At 43.7% G+C, this 15,134-nt stretch overlaps 3 protein-coding genes across 5 annotated transcripts; 2 read left to right on the top strand and 1 right to left on the bottom strand.

Moving 5' to 3' along the window:
* Nucleotides 1-2,200: 2,200 nt before the first annotated feature.
* Nucleotides 2,201-3,601, top strand: si:ch211-191i18.4 (uncharacterized protein LOC799350 homolog). 3 transcript variants are annotated; one of them, XM_034130983.1, is made up of 4 exons: nt 2,201-2,374; nt 2,461-2,562; nt 2,728-2,952; nt 3,326-3,601. In XM_034130983.1, the coding sequence occupies exons 2-4, from the start codon at nt 2,461-2,463 to the stop codon at nt 3,434-3,436; spliced, it is 438 nt and encodes a 145-aa protein (XP_033986874.1). In that variant the 5' UTR covers nt 2,201-2,374; the 3' UTR covers nt 3,437-3,601. The 3 variants fall into 3 exon arrangements, with proteins under 3 accessions (XP_033986874.1, XP_033986875.1, XP_033986873.1); XM_034130984.1 differs by having other exon boundaries at nt 2,201-2,541; XM_034130982.1 differs by having other exon boundaries at nt 2,201-2,562.
* An 881-nt stretch (nt 3,602-4,482) lies between these two features.
* On the top strand, nt 4,483-8,652 carry jtb (jumping translocation breakpoint). The gene is made up of 6 exons (XM_034130948.1): nt 4,483-4,619; nt 5,745-5,968; nt 6,063-6,103; nt 6,178-6,260; nt 6,427-6,506; nt 7,909-8,652. The coding sequence occupies exons 2-6, from the start codon at nt 5,880-5,882 to the stop codon at nt 8,063-8,065; spliced, it is 450 nt and encodes a 149-aa protein (XP_033986839.1). The 5' UTR covers nt 4,483-4,619; nt 5,745-5,879; the 3' UTR covers nt 8,066-8,652.
* Nucleotides 8,653-10,064: 1,412 nt separating this feature from the next.
* On the bottom strand, nt 10,065-14,533 carry glmp (glycosylated lysosomal membrane protein). Its single transcript, XM_034130963.1, is given in 8 exon segments — nt 10,065-10,561; nt 10,945-11,069; nt 11,071-11,208; nt 11,787-12,005; nt 12,523-12,687; nt 12,815-12,913; nt 13,022-13,189; nt 14,404-14,533. Coding segments are annotated over 8 exon segments (1,191 nt in total). The 5' UTR covers nt 14,512-14,533; the 3' UTR covers nt 10,065-10,392.
* Between the last annotated feature and the right edge of the window lie 601 nt (nt 14,534-15,134).

Below are 15,134 nucleotides of genomic sequence, written 5' to 3'. Positions count from 1 at the left end.
TGCACGGAGCAGCTCTAGCGCGGAGATCATCATATCATTCTGTCTTGTATTACTTAACAACAAAATAACAAAAAAAAACGGCTCGTTCGCGGGCGCGAGCCGGCTCCCGTCGTTCACTTAAAAGACACATCACTAATGGGGAGCTCATTCCACCATTTTGGAGCCAGGATAGCAAACCCACGTGTTTCTGCTGATGGGAACTTGGGTCCTCCTCGCAGTGCGGGTGCAGCGAGCCGTTTGGCCGATGCAGAGCGGAGTGCACGTGCTGGGGTGTATGGTTTAACCATGTCCTGGATGTAGGAAGGGCCAGAACCATTCACAGCATGGTACGCTAGTACCAGAGTCTTGAAGTGGATTCTAGCAGTTACTGGAAGCCAGTGAAGGGAGCGGAGGAGCGGCGTGGTGTGGTGTCAGAAATTCGAAATAAATATAACAGTACACAGTCACCTTGCTAACTGAATCATGTTGCTAACTTAAGGTCCACCATGTGCTCATTACATGCTAATATTAGCCACAAATGTCCACCCTGCCAGCAAGCCTCCCTGACAGGGTGGACATGGTACAAATAGTTTGCCATCATTTCATTATTATCCAAATACTTTTTCCATGAACTGAAATATATTGTTGAGAAAGGGACTATAGCTTTCTGAAAATGTACATTTTATAATTGCGACGCCTCGCCGACACACCGGTGAGTCTTCAGCTGCGTGAACCAGGTGAACTTCCTGTCGCAGGTGTCGGTCGCGAACGAGCCGGCTCAAAGAGCCGGCTCTTTTAAGTGAACGACGGGAGCCGGCTCGCGCCCGCGAACGAGCCGTTTTTTTTGTTATTTTGTTGTTAAGTAATACAAGACAGAATGATATGATGATCTCCGCGCTAGAGCTGCTCCGTGCATGCATGCAGTGACATGTAATATCCAAGGATTAGAGACTGCTGGATGCTGCTGTTTTGAGCATTGCAATACATTTATTTTTATTATGTTTTTTTATGATTAGAGACGGTTGGATGCTGCTGTACTGAGCATTGCAATATATTTATTTTCACTATGTTATTTATTTATGATTATCCTTGGGCTCAGCAAAGATTTGATGTCAGCTGTTGCTGTCTCTTTTTCTATAGTTACTACTGAAATAGAGCCCTGCTGTTTTGTCAGGGCCTTTTCTTTAAATATAATTTTAAAATGTCGATACAGTAGCCCCTTTTTTAAAATGTCTATGCTTAAGTTTTTATCTCAATCTCAATCTTTATTTATTTATATAGCACATTTAAAACAACCTTCAGTTGACCAAAGTGCTGTACAGGCAATACATATTAAATAACACAATGGGAGTACAATAATAAAACAATAATTAAAAACATGATAAAAAGCACAATAACTAGAAAAATATTTAAAAAAAAACACATACAAATGTAAAAATGTAATGTTCAACTAGTATTAAAAGCCAGTGCAAAGAGGTGAGTTTTTAGCTGAGATTTAAAAAGTTCAATAGACTCAGCAGTCCGGATATGTACTGGGAGGCTGTTCCACAGTCTAGGAGCTGCAACACTGAAAGCCCTGTCACCTCGGGTTTTGTTATAGGTGTTGCTATCTGCTTTGTGTAGCGTGGTTCTACAAGCAAGTCAGTGCATTCATTGGATGGTATCAGAGAGATACAAGGGTCTGTAAATGCAATGAAAACAATTGGCCACAGCAAATAATTGATATTAAACATGTCATTTTTACTTTTGAATACTTCAGTACAAAGGATGTATTGAATAATTTAAGTGATATGTGTACACATATAAATCATTAGTCAAAACAAGGCTACATTTGATTGAATTATAAAAGGTATAATATGTGGTAAACTGAAGAGCCGTTTGGGAGCCGAAAGAGCCGGCTCTTCTTGGTGAGCCGAGCCAAATGATCCGGCTCACCAAGAAGAGCCGGAATTCCCATCACTACTCTCTACGTCCTGTCTTCAGATCTACACCCTCATCTATATCTTTACAGTCGATGTCCACAGGAAGTTCCTTCTTCTTCTTCTGCTGAGAGACAGAGGAATAAAACAAACAGCATTTTGTATATTTTTAAAAAGGACCTAAAATGTGTGCAGGTTTTAAATGAAGATGTAATCTTTAAAGCTGCCCATGTTTTGAAAGGATCTGATTGGACACTTAGGATCAACAACCTGTTTTGAAAGGATCTGATTGGACACTTAGGATCAACAACCTGTTTTGAAAGGATCTGATTGGACACTCAGGATCAACAACCTGCAGCTCAGAGTGATGTCATCGTCATGTGACTCCTAAACCTGAGGAAGAGGATTACACCTTCAGTGTCTCTCAGAGGAAGAGGGGAGAGAGGGAGGACCACCTGGAGAGGGACTGCTCTCAGGTTAATGAGGACGTCATAGCTGATTGACAGGTTGATTGATTGACAGGTTGATTGACAGGTTGACTGACAGGTTGATTGATTGACAGATGAAGGGTCAGGTGTGCTTCCTGTTCCTGCTGCTCGTCTGTCTGCAGAGAGCCGGCTCCCACCTGCCCCCCCGCCTGCAGGTACATCACAGGTGCATTCTGGTAGGAAGTTCAGCTCAATTAGAGAGACTGATTTATTCACTGACAGCTGGGGGGGTTCTCTATCGTAGAAAAGTATCACTGGTCTCATTTCATGATATATAACTGTAACTCTCTGCCTCAGCCTCCAGGTGTGTTTGGTAGTGAGGTTTCTCTCTGTCTCCTCAGGTGGGGGTCTCAGGGTCTGAAGGGGTCTCTCAGTCTGAAGGAGTCTCTCCTCTGAAGGTCTCAGGGTCTGGAGGAGTCTCTCAGTCTGAAGGAGTCTCTCCTCTGAAGGTCTCAGGGTCTGGAGGAGTCTCTCAGTCTGGAGGGGTCTCTCTGAAGACACAGAAAGGTCTCAGGCGTCTCCCAGGTCTCTGCCGCCGGCTGAGGAGACGCAGAGTCACCCTGCTGGTAAACACTGCTTCATGTTCATGTTGACTGTGATGTTCTGACAACGTGGTGACATCACTATCAGATGTCTAGTGAGCTCTAACACTCACGCTCCTATTGGCTAGCGCTCCCACACATTGTACGTGATAGGCTAAGGGGCGGGACATGTCTAACTGGTTGACCAATCACAACAGAGCTGGCCAGCTAACCAATCAGAGTAGACTGGGCTCTGGTTTCAGACAGAGGGTGAAAAGAGGTGCTGGGTTTATTATATATATATATATATTATCACCTGTCTGTCTCTCACCTGTCTGTCTTTCACCTGTCTCTCACCTGTCTGTCTCTCTGTCTCTCACCTGTCTGTCTCTCTGTCTCTCACCTGTCTGTCTTTCAGTGTCACAGAGACAGGTTCTGCTGGAAGGGCCGCAGTGAGACCCGGTCTGTCCAGGTGTGTGTGTGTCCGCGGGGCTCCAGGTGCTCTCACTTCTACCTGCACAGCCATTAGTACACACAGTACACACAGTACACACAGTACACACAGCCATTAGTACACACAGTACACACAGTACACACAGCCATTAGTGCACACAGCCATTAGTGCACACAGTACACACAGTACACACAGTACACAGATTGAGAGAAACTCTAATAAAGTGGTCTTTATTAAACAGATGTTTCCTCTGAGAGTTTTATTGTGAAAGTCCAGCAGGAAGTCACGTTTATATATAAATGAGACTGAAGACCTGAGACCCGTGTTTCAGGAGAGAGAGACTGATGGGGAAACACTGAACGTCCTCCTCCAACATGAGAGTAACATGATAAGAAAGGTATCCCAACTGTAGCTGTGTACATGACAGGATGTATGATTACCTAGAAGAGCATCAGGACTGTTTTAGGCATATGATAGCTATGTGATTAACATGATGATTCAGCCTCTATGGAGATAGACATATGACAAGCATGATCATTTCTGACGTGGAGCTAATCTGAAGTAAACATTGAATACTGCTTTCTATTCCTCCATCTTGTGACTGTGTAACTCCCTCTCTTGTATATCAGCATGTGAAGGACACTGTTCAGGAACTAGTTGATGATCTGTATGTGATGACTACTTCCATTCTGGAGAGGATCAGAGATACATGGATCCTGAGATTGAAGATCAAGCCGGGGACCAGGGAGATTTAGAGAAGAGTTAATATGCAAACAATACTATATAATAATGAACCATGAAGTCTATCTGATGATAAAGGAGCTGACTATAAGAAGCAGAACCCTCTTCATGTAACGGAGTACAAGAACCTTTGAATACTGCAGTAAAGAAGTCAAAGTAGTTGTATTTAAATAAAAATACCTAAAGTTACTTTTCACAGCTTTAAATATTAAATAATATTTTCAGCTTTTTTTTTGCCTTTTTTAAATTATTTAAACCATAAAGTTCAAACTGTTTTATACTTTATATATTTATATTTAGATATATAATATATGTCCTCTGTGATAAGGGACTCTTATTCTGAAAGCGTGCACCGGAAGTGTACACGTGTTTAACGCAGCGAGTCTTTTATTGTGGTGGTGTGCACCGGAAGTGTAACAGTAGCTAACCGGCTAACAGACTCGGTACCGACCCGTTTATCTGCTGTTAACCCGGTCAGATCCCGGTCCTTTAACCGGAAACAGACTGACGGCTTCAGGTGAGTGTTTACCTGTCCGGAGCTAAGCTAACGCTAGCATGTAGCTGCTAATAAACACTATGCTAACCGTTAACATTAGCTCGTTTGTTTTCTCATGGAGTTTCCAAACAAAGTTATTTATTATTGTTGTTGTTATTTATTTAATATGTGACTTTAAATCTCTGCTGACGTCACACCTTAAGTATGTGCTGATGTAATCCGGTTAATAGTGAAGAATCACGTGATTAGCTTGTTAGCTGCTAACGGCTGCTATCTTTGTTTTGTTTCTGTGAAACTCTCACAGCTGAAATACTCCTTTACTTAAAGTACAAATACTTTAAATACTCTGTCACAGGAATAGTCCTTATATAAATATGTTCCTCAAGTCAAAGTGTGTCTGAAGTACTCTTTATACAGGATTATATGTGCATGGTGTATTATAATGTTATAAGTATTATCTGAAGTACTGTGTGATCAGTATTAAATATTCAGCTCATCGTGTATTAATACTACAAAGTGACCGTCAGTGTACATTTAGTAATCACTGTGATATTTGATCATGCAGTTAAAGTATAAATAAAGTACAAACAAAACAGACTTAAGTAAAAGTACTTAGTAACTTCCCAGCTGTGGTAACAGTGAGCCAGGTCACATGACCCTCAGACCAGCTGACCCCTGACCTCAGACTGGTCCTCTGCAGGGGGTTATGAGGCTGTGGGTCAGGGGAGCTCCGGTTCGATCCCCCTGCAGTCAGCATGTCTCTGTGGTTCAGTGGGACAGTGCGTTGTCTCTGTGGTTAATGTCCTCAGGACTGAGTGTACTTTAGTCTCTTTGGATAAAAGTGTCTAACAAGAGACATGTGATGACATCTATCTCTCTCTCTCTCTCTCTCTCTCTCTCTCTCTCTCTCCACTCTCCCTCTCTCTCTCTCTCTCAGCCTGGAGACAACTACTTGAGGGACAGAGAGACAGACAGACAGAGAGACAGAGAGACAGACAGACAGACAGACAGACAGTAATAATAATAATGCATTTTATTTATAGAGCGCTTTTGTAGAATCTCAAAGACACTTTACAGAGTGAGAAATCATAAAGACAACATTAAAACAACACACTTAAAATATATAAAACACAACATTAATTACAGATTAGAAGCAGTTTTGAACGGCTGAGTCCGTAGTAGAGGTCAGAGGGGGTCAGCAGAGGTCAGCAGAGGTCATCAGTAGGGGTCAGAGGTCCTCAGCGTGGCGGCCCCCCCCCCCCCTGCTGCCGCTCCCTCCTGATGGAGAGTGAGTGTCGGGTCCCTTCAGCCTGCTGCAGGCCCCGGGTGCTGGTCCTCCAGGCGCTGTTCTGGAGCCTGGTGTCCCTCAGGTCAGACATGGTATACTTTAAATGGGATCAATAAAGTACTTCTGATCTGATGTTAATGAATATTATTGATAACATGATTATCGGTGTGTTTCAGAGTGTTTGGAGCCGCCCTGCTGAGTGAGGAGAAAACTACAGGTGAGGATAGATCAGAATAAACTTTATAAATAAATAGTATGATTATAATATTGATCATTAACCCCCCCCCCCAGTGAAGCAGCAGAGCGCCCCCTGCTGGCTGCTGGAGGACTTCGTGGTGACGGCCGAGTGCTCGCCGTGCACCGCCTTCCAGACCGTGAGGCTCTACTCGTCTGAAGCACATTCACATGTCACAATGTTACGTTCAGCTAGTGTTCAAAGTGATGCCTCCAGAGACCCTGAACGCCTCGCAGGCCTTTGTTTACAGCTGCTGCTTGTTGTTGTTGTTACCATGCCGACACATGTTGTTGTTGTTGTCTCAGACGTCCTGGGCGTCCTGCGGGCCGACGGGCTTCGTGGAGCGAGTCAACTGCACCAGATCCAACAAGGACGAGTACAAGAGGTCAGGAGTACTGTGTTTATATACTGCGTGTATTACTGCGTGTATTACTGCGTTTATATATTTCCACATTCTTTCTTTACTTATCTTCAAATATTTATATTGAATTAAAGCTGCAATCCTAGTCATGTGGGGTTATTGATATCCATACGATCATTGTTTGCGAGCGACGACCCTGCAGAGAACACAGAGAACACAGAGAACACAGAGAGAACACAGAGAGAACACAGAGAGAACACAGAGAGAACACAGAGAGAACAGAGAGAACACAGAGAACACAGAGAACACAGAGAGAACACAGAGAACACAGAGAACACAGAGAGAACACAGAGAACACAGAGAACACAGAGAACACAGAGAACACAGAGAGAACACAGAGAGAACACAGAGAGAACACAGAGAGAACACAGAGAGAACACAGAGAACACAGAGAGAACACAGAGAGAACAGAGAGAACAGAGAGAACAGAGAGAACAGAGAGAACACAGAGAACACAGAGAGAACACAGAGAACACAGAGAACACAGAGAGAACACAGAGAACACAGAGAACACAGAGAGAACACAGAGAACACAGAGAGAACACAGAGAACACAGAGAGAACACAGAGAGAACACAGAGAGAACACAGAGAGAACACAGAGAGAACACAGAGAGAACACAGAGAACACAGAGAGAACATAGAGAACACAGAGAGAACACAGAGAGAACACAGAGAACACAGAGAACACAGAGAGAACACAGAGAGAACACAGAGAGAACACAGAGAGAACACAGAGAGAACACAGAGAGAACACAGAGAACACAGAGAACACAGAGAACACAGAGAACAGAGAGAACACACAGAACACACAGAACAGAGAGAACACACAGAACAGAGAGAACACACAGAACACACAGAACAGAGAGAACACACAGAACACACAGAACAGAGAGAACACACAGAACAGAGAGAACACACAGAGAGAACACAGAACAGAGAGAACACACAGAACACACAGAACACACAGAACAGAGAGAACAGAGAGAACACACAGAACACACAGAACACAGAGAACACACAGAACACACAGAACAGAGAGAACACACAGAACAGAGAGAACACACAGAACAGAGAGAACACACAGAACAGAGAGAACACACAGAACACACAGAACAGAGAGAACACACAGAACACACAGAACACACAGAACACACAGAACACACAGAACACAGCCTCTCTCTAAGGTCCCATGGAGGAAAGGGAGGGGCTTCGCCTCTCTATTAAGGGGTTTCCTCATAAGCCGTTGCCATGGCGACAGATCACTCACCACCAACAACACGATGTTCATGTGACTGCTGTAACTTCAATGTACCTAATTAGATGTGTATTAATATATATATATATATATATATTGATCCCCCCCAGCTGCCGCTCGTCCCTCCTGGAGGAGCGGCTCTTCTGGAGGTTCGAGGCCTCCATGCTGGTCCTCACCCTCTCCTCCTCGGTGGTGGTGGTCCTGAGGCAGAGGCTACTGGACCGCCTCGCCTCAGAGAAGGTGAGGAGGCAGATAGAGAGCATCTAGAGAGGAGACACCTGGGGGGGAGGAGACACCTGGAGGAGAGAGGAGACACCTGGAGGAGAGAGGAGACACAAGAAGGAGAGAGGAGACACCTGGAGGAGAGAGGAGACACAAGAAGGAGAGAGGATACACCTGTAGGAGAAAGGAGACACCTGGAGGAGACACGAGAAGGAGAGAGGAGACACCTGGAGGAGACAGGAGACACAAGAAGGAGAGAGGAGACACCTGGAGGAGACAGGAGACACCTGGAGGAGACACGAGAAGGAGAGAGGAGACATATAGAGGACTGCAGAAGCTGTGAAAACTTTATTGAAAAAGAATCTGGAGACAGAACGAGCGATGAGGCGTTCAATGACCGTCAGAAACTCTGTGTTTCTCTGTTTCCTGTGAGCACTAAATGTTAACGTGTGTTCAGACTTTAGTTCTTAGACACTAAAACTGCCAGGACATTAAAGTGAGTTATTAAGAACATTATGGAGGTCAAACTGTTGAATAGTCTCTTTGATATCAACAGATGGACCAATCAGAGCCTGTGAATATGATGTAATCTCTAAATATAATGATCTAAATAAAAAACTCTGTCAAAAAAATTGTATTGTATTTTCTCTTCAGCTGATTGGTCGACCTCATCGCCCTGATCAGCTGACACTCCTCCTGCAGGAGAGGAGCGTGCTCTGATCAGCTGCTGGGCTGTCAGAAGAGGGGGAGAAAAAGAGATCTCCGTCCTCCGTGTTTTATTATATAGAGTCGTTATTCATTTGTTTTAAAACTCAATAAATAACAAAGAAGACCTTTGACCGGCACTTTTATCATTTTGTCCGGAAGATTTAAACTTTAACGGACATCTTGACCGGCGAAAGAAAACTGAAACTCTGCCGCACGGTCCCCTCGTTCCTTAGAAGAGGGGAGGGAGAAAAAAAGCCACAGCGGAGAATAAACAGAAGGGTAACCATGGCAACCATGCGCGGGAAGTCTTCTTCGCTGCTTTTGTGGCAGACTACAGCGCCACTTACAGGCCTGGCATATGTACTACAGCGTCTCCAGCGCTTTCGAGCAGCAATGGCCGGCCGTGGCCCAACCCCACATTCCCCTGATAGGTGGAGAGTTGGCCCAATAGCCGTAGCGCCACCGTCCTGACGTCAGGACAGTGTTCAAATCTGGATCAGTTTTTATCAGATCCGTTGCAGCCCCTTTTTTAGAGATTTGGGTATGGAGGAAAATAGAGAGGGTTGTGTTTTCTGACACTTGGTGAGTTCCCTGGAACACCGGGGACACATATTCATGTATAAAAGACGTACAAAAGTGCATTTTGCATGATAGGTCCCCTTTAAATACAAAAAAGCATGTCATGAAAATATACTTAAAGTACTAAAAGTAAAAGTACTCATGATTATAAAAAGTACAATACTGACTTCCAAAAGAAGTTTAAACACTCAGGCAAAGTACTTCAAATGTGTGTACTAGTATTTCAGTAAAAAAACAAAAATCCATAACAGACGTCGCAGTTATCATCGACTCCACGTCCAACTCCAAGGTCAAGTGTGTGTGTGTGTGTGTGTCTGACGTCAGGACAGTGTTCAAATCTGGATCAGTTTTTATCAGATCCGTTGCAGCCCCTTTTTTAGAGATTTGGGTATGGAGGAAAATAGAGAGGGTTGTGTTTTCTGACACTTGGTGAGTTCCCTGGAACACCGGGGACACATATCCATGTATAAAAGACGTACAAAAGTACATTTTGCATGATAGGTCCCCTTTAAGTCATGTTTAATGATCTTGAACGTCACTAAAACATAGCTATTAAGAAAGTTATTTCATAAATGGCTAGATCTTGATCAATAACATGATCAATAACAATTATTTTATTGTTTTGTGTTAAAATATTCAGGAGTTAAATTATTTTAAATGCATCAGGCGATCCATCAGGCGATCCATCAGGCGATAGGCGATCCATCAGGCGATCTCTCTGCGCTCCACGGGTTAAACTCAAGTAATGTGTGAGAGATTTTCAACAAAGATTTTTATTGAAGACAAACTTTCCATCATCAAGAGATTATAAAATAACAGGAACTTTAAATAAAATAAAATAAAACTCAAAGTGTTGAATCTGAAACGTCTGATCAGATTCAAGAGAAGCTGCTTCACATTTACAGAAGACATCCCCCCCCCCCCCCCTCCAGGTACAATTCATTATAAAACTCTTATAAAAGGTGGGATAATTATCTTCTGTTTAACACTGACAAGTGAGCACCCTGGCTCCTGATTGGCTGTCGGTCATCCCGCGTTAATATTTAAAAAATGTCTCTGTCGTCTCATTGGCTGAGCCCCAGCCCTCAGTTGATTGGCTCGTAGTTCGAGGCCGACGCCCCCTTCCTGATGCAGATGCAGACTCCGCCCAGAACCAGGAGCATCATGGGAGTTCCTAAACCCACCGCCATCATGATGAGGACCACCGGGGAGAAGGAGTCCATGGGGGGCGTCCCAACACCCAGTAACACCGTCCTGAAAGGAGAGAGGAGACTAGTTAGGGAGAGATGAGACACGTGAAGGAGAGAGGAGACACGTTAGGGAGAGAGGAGAAGGAGTCCATGGGGGGGCGTCCCAACACCCAGTAACACCGTCCTGAAAGTAGAGAGGACACGTCAAGGAGAGAGGAAACACGTGAAGGAGAGAGAAGACACGTGAAGGAGAGAGGAGAAGGAGTCCATGGGGGGCGTCCCAACACCCAGTAACACCGTCCTGAAACCAACGAAGAAGAGAGGAGAAACGTCAAGGAGAGAGGAAACACGTGAGGGAGTGAGGAAAAGGAGAGAGGAGACACGTCAAGGAGAGAGGAAACACGTGAAGGAGAGAGGAGGAGAGAATAAAGGAGAGAGGAACCCTACCAGCTGAGGAACCGAGATCTGTTGTAGAACGGTTCTCCGGAGATGCCGAAGCTGACGTTGATCCCGAAGGTTTCTGGTTCTGCGTAGAACGCTGTGATCAGAGCGGAGAACGCCTCCTCGCCTCTCTGAGGGCGGGGGGGGGGAGGACCGCATCGGAGAACCCTCCTCCACCGAGGGGGAGGACCGGTGGTACGAGACCGGCTTCCACTGGAGGAACCCAGAACCATGGGAGGTTCTGTTGAGGGGGGGCAGCCACTGGAGAACCTGAGGAAATACACACATTTAGTGTTAATCAATCACTGTGAATATTAATTACTATTACACTGCCTTAGTAGAATACTCCATCCTGATTGGTCAATTTGTAGCTTACTGGTCACATGATCAGGTGACACTCTGTCCCTCTGTCTGCTGCTATAGATCATCACTGGGTGTGTTTCAGCATGATCATCTCACTTTCAGCTGCTCTTGTTATTGATCAAACTGATCTATCAGACTGTAATGATTGTATTACTTCATGAATTTAACTGAATAGACTGTACGTGGTTTGTCATGCTTTGCTTTCTGTTATTTTGTTCATGTCTGTAACACGTTGCTGTTGTCGACCCCCTTGAAAACCAGACGGTGCATCTCAAGGTTTATCCTAATCAATACATTTATATATATATCTGACATTTCAGAGGTTGTTAATACTCGATAAAACACTGAACACTGATTGATGATGACTAATCACCTTGAATACTGATGATTAATCAACTTGAATACTGATGATTAATCAACTTGAATACTGATGATTAATCAACTTGAATACTGATGATTAATCTTGAATACTGATGATTAATCACCTTGAATATTGTCGGCGTGAACTCGTCATCGATCGATCGGCAGACCTCCACCCGGCTCAGAGGATAAGCCCCACCCACCGCCTGGAGCTCCAATAGGAAGCGGGAACGCGACGCCCGCGGCAACAAGCCATCGAGCCACACCTCCAGCTGGGAGGAGTTAGCGGAGTGGAGGAGGCGGGGCAATATCTGGTCCCGCCCCTCAGAGTCAAACACCGTCAGCTGGGGAACAACAAAATAAATGTGTTTATTTATGTAATTATTGTTTGCATATTAACTCTTCTCTAAATCTCCCTGGTCCCCGGCTTGAGCTTCAATCTCAGGATCCATGTATCTCTGATCCTCTCCAGAATGGAAGTAGTCATCACATACAGAGCATCAACTAGTTCCTGAACAGTGTCCTTCACATGCTGATATCCAAGAGAGGGAGTTACACAGTCACAAGATGGAGGAATAGAAAGCAGTATTCAATGTTTACTTCAGATTAGCTCCACGTCAGAAATGATCATGCTTGTCATATGTCTATCTCCATAGAGGCTGAATCATCATGTTAATCACATAGCTATCATATGCCTCAAACAGTCCTGATGCTCTTCTAGGTAATCATACATCCTGTCATGTACACAGCTACAGTTGGGATGCCTTTGGTATCATGTTACTCTCATGTTGGAAGAGGACATTCAGTGTTTTCACAACATTAACCTAAAGGTGTTGCCGTGACGACAGTGTGACCTCTGACCTTCAGGCACAGCGAGCCGTTAGCGAAGGTCGCGGCGGCGCCACAGAGCAAAGCGCTATCTCCCGACAGGTTGAGAGGCGCCCAGGTGAAGTCCTGAAGGTCGTAGGGCGGGAAGAGGTCAGAGTTCGCGTTGGCCGTGTCGTTCACATCATCGTACTCCAACAGCTGCACGACAGGAAGTCAGGGTTTCACAATAAAAGCCTTAACATCATATATTCTAAATTCAGATTTAAGACGGACTGACTGATAGCAAATTTAAGGTGGACTGATAGTAGATTTAAGGTGGACTGACTCTGCTGAACACGATGGCGTTGCTCTGCAGGATGCTGCTCTCTGGCTCCACCCTCAGGCTGCCGCTGACATTTCGCATCAAAAACTGAGGCCAGTCGACCTGAAAAACATAAAAACACCTGTGAGCTGTCAACCAATCAGAAGCAGCTTCAGAGTGTCTGTAGTCCTCCGAGGGTTAAAGAGCGTATATATATATAAGTATATAGACCTCCACAGTAGAAGAAGAAGAGTTGGTGTGGACGAGCAGCAGCGTTGGCGCCCCCTGGCTGCAGAACAGGAAGTGCAGCGTGTCGTTGAGTCCCACGGCTCTCACATGCAGCAGGTCGCCACCAGGAGGCGGGGGGGCGGGCCGGCCGGGGTTCAGCTCCACCGACAGCTGCAGGAGAGAAGAAGAACCTCTTTAACTGGCTTTACATTTCACTCTGACTTTATTCTGAAAATCGCAACATTTAGACTTTATTTCTGAAAATCTCAAAAAGTTGACTTTATTCTGAAAATCTCAAAATGTTGACTTTATTCTGAAAATCGCAACATTTAGACTTTATTCTGAAAATATCAGAATTTTGACTTTTTTCTAAAATCTAAAAATGAAGACTTTATTCTGAAAATCTCAAAATGGAGACTTTATTCTGAAAATCTCAAAATGTATACTTTATTCTGAAAATCCCAAAATGTAGACTTTATTCTGAAAATCTCAAAATGTAGACTTTTTTTCTAAAATCTCAGAATTTTGACTTTATTCTGAAAATGTAGACTTTATTCTGAACATCAGATTTATTCTGAAAATCTCAAAATGTAGACTTTATTCTGAAAATCTCAAAATGTGACTTTATTCTGAAAATGTCAGAATTTTGTCGTTTATTTTTGTAGATTCACACAACATATGAAGTAGAATGAAATGAGACGCGATGAAAACGCTCCTGATTGAAGTTACAGGAAACTTCTCTAAAGACATGTACTCAGATTGTTGTTACAGGGCTATTCAATTAGTTTGGAATGGGGGCCGGTTGATGAAAATTATCCAAAGCAAGGGGCCGGGAAAAAGATGGCTTGAAATATGAGCAATCATATTTAAGAGCTTCAGATACAGTAAATACGACAACAGCATAGTGGAGTGCATATATTGTGTTTAATTCAATCAAACAACATAGCCCCAAGGCCTTTATAGATCTAAATGGCAAGTTCAGAACTCAGTAGGCCTACATGTTTCATTTGATTTCATTTAGGTGAAATGATCTAATCATTCACGCAGAGATGCAATCAATGACAGGAGTTGTCACTACAGTATAGTAGGTGGGTTCGAAACCCGAGCCCGTCGAAGTTTTCAGGCATTGTCTACTCCTCTATCTCTCAATGTAACACCCTCTTTGGAATAAAGGCACTATGGCACAAAAAGAAAAAAAATCTTTAAAAAAAATATTGATTACTTTTTAACATTATACTCAAAGGGCCAGTAAATATCACCCCGGGGCCGGATTTGGCCCGCGGGCCGCCAATTGAATAGCCCTAAGAGAGCAGTTTCACTTCCAGTCTCTGGCTCCGAGTGTTAACGGGTTATTGATATACAGTTGATGAAGAGTCAGTACTCACCTTCCTCCTGAAAGAGTCTCCTCTGAAAACACTTTGAATTTCACTCGAAACTAAAAGCAGGACAAATAAATAAAAAGCAAACGCTCCGCAGCTCCTCACCGCCGCCATCTTTGTTGTGACCGAGCGCGTGTGTCACATGATCGCCGCGTCATCAATCAGCTGACTCCCGAGGAAGAAACTTTATTAACAGTAAACGCGTTGACAACATGAACAACAAAGATGACTAGTTGATAAAACAATTAAATACATTCATGAATATAAATAACAGATCAATATTAAAATAAATATAGATCCCAGATCTTTAAAATAACTTCGATAATATTCAGGTTTCAGAGATTATATAACTCTGATCTGTTTTACTGTAAACATGTATAATGATTTATTTATTGATCCCAATTTGAGATTTATTTGTTGGAGACGTTTACATTTTAGAGTTGTTTATTTCTACTCTTATGCCTCGTTAGCAACTCAGACATTTCCCAAATTGGGATCAAGAGTAAACCTTGAGATCATCTTTATTCATTGAAAGGTGTTTCTGACAGGAAGACGTCAGACTTTCTAATTGGTGACGTCACTGATCCTGAAGCGACGGAGAGCTGCAGCTCCGAGGGACGCAGCGTCGCGACACAACGCTGACTGACTCTACTTCCTGTAGATTGTGTTCTAGTCAGTAACATCTGAGGTATTAATACTTTAACTCAAGAGTACTTTTTCGCATGGCATGAAATAAC

Source organism: Trematomus bernacchii, unplaced genomic scaffold, assembly GCF_902827165.1.
Source record: "Trematomus bernacchii unplaced genomic scaffold, fTreBer1.1, whole genome shotgun sequence".
Lineage (NCBI taxonomy): Eukaryota > Metazoa > Chordata > Actinopteri > Perciformes > Nototheniidae > Trematomus > Trematomus bernacchii.
The sequence above is the reverse complement of the archived record's forward strand: the minus strand, read 5'-3'. Positions and strand labels throughout refer to the sequence as shown.

What these genes read in the sequence shown, in the direction of transcription:
- jtb (XM_034130948.1), top strand. Translation starts at nt 5,880, where the DNA reads ATGGAGAGTGAGTGTCGGGTCCCTTCAGCCTGCTGCAGGCCCCGGGTG. An exon ending in TGGAGCCTGGTGTCCCTCAG is followed by an intron (nt 5,969 to 6,062) that starts GTCAGACATGGT and finishes GGTGTGTTTCAG; the next exon opens with AGTGTTTGGAGCCGCCCTGC. An exon ending in CGTGCACCGCCTTCCAGACC is followed by an intron (nt 6,261 to 6,426) that starts GTGAGGCTCTAC and finishes TTGTTGTCTCAG; the next exon opens with ACGTCCTGGGCGTCCTGCGG.
- si:ch211-191i18.4 (XM_034130983.1), top strand. Translation starts at nt 2,461, where the DNA reads ATGAAGGGTCAGGTGTGCTTCCTGTTCCTGCTGCTCGTCTGTCTGCAG. An exon ending in TACATCACAGGTGCATTCTG is followed by an intron (nt 2,563 to 2,727) that starts GTAGGAAGTTCA and finishes CTGTCTCCTCAG; the next exon opens with GTGGGGGTCTCAGGGTCTGA. An exon ending in GACGCAGAGTCACCCTGCTG is followed by an intron (nt 2,953 to 3,325) that starts GTAAACACTGCT and finishes TCTGTCTTTCAG; the next exon opens with TGTCACAGAGACAGGTTCTG.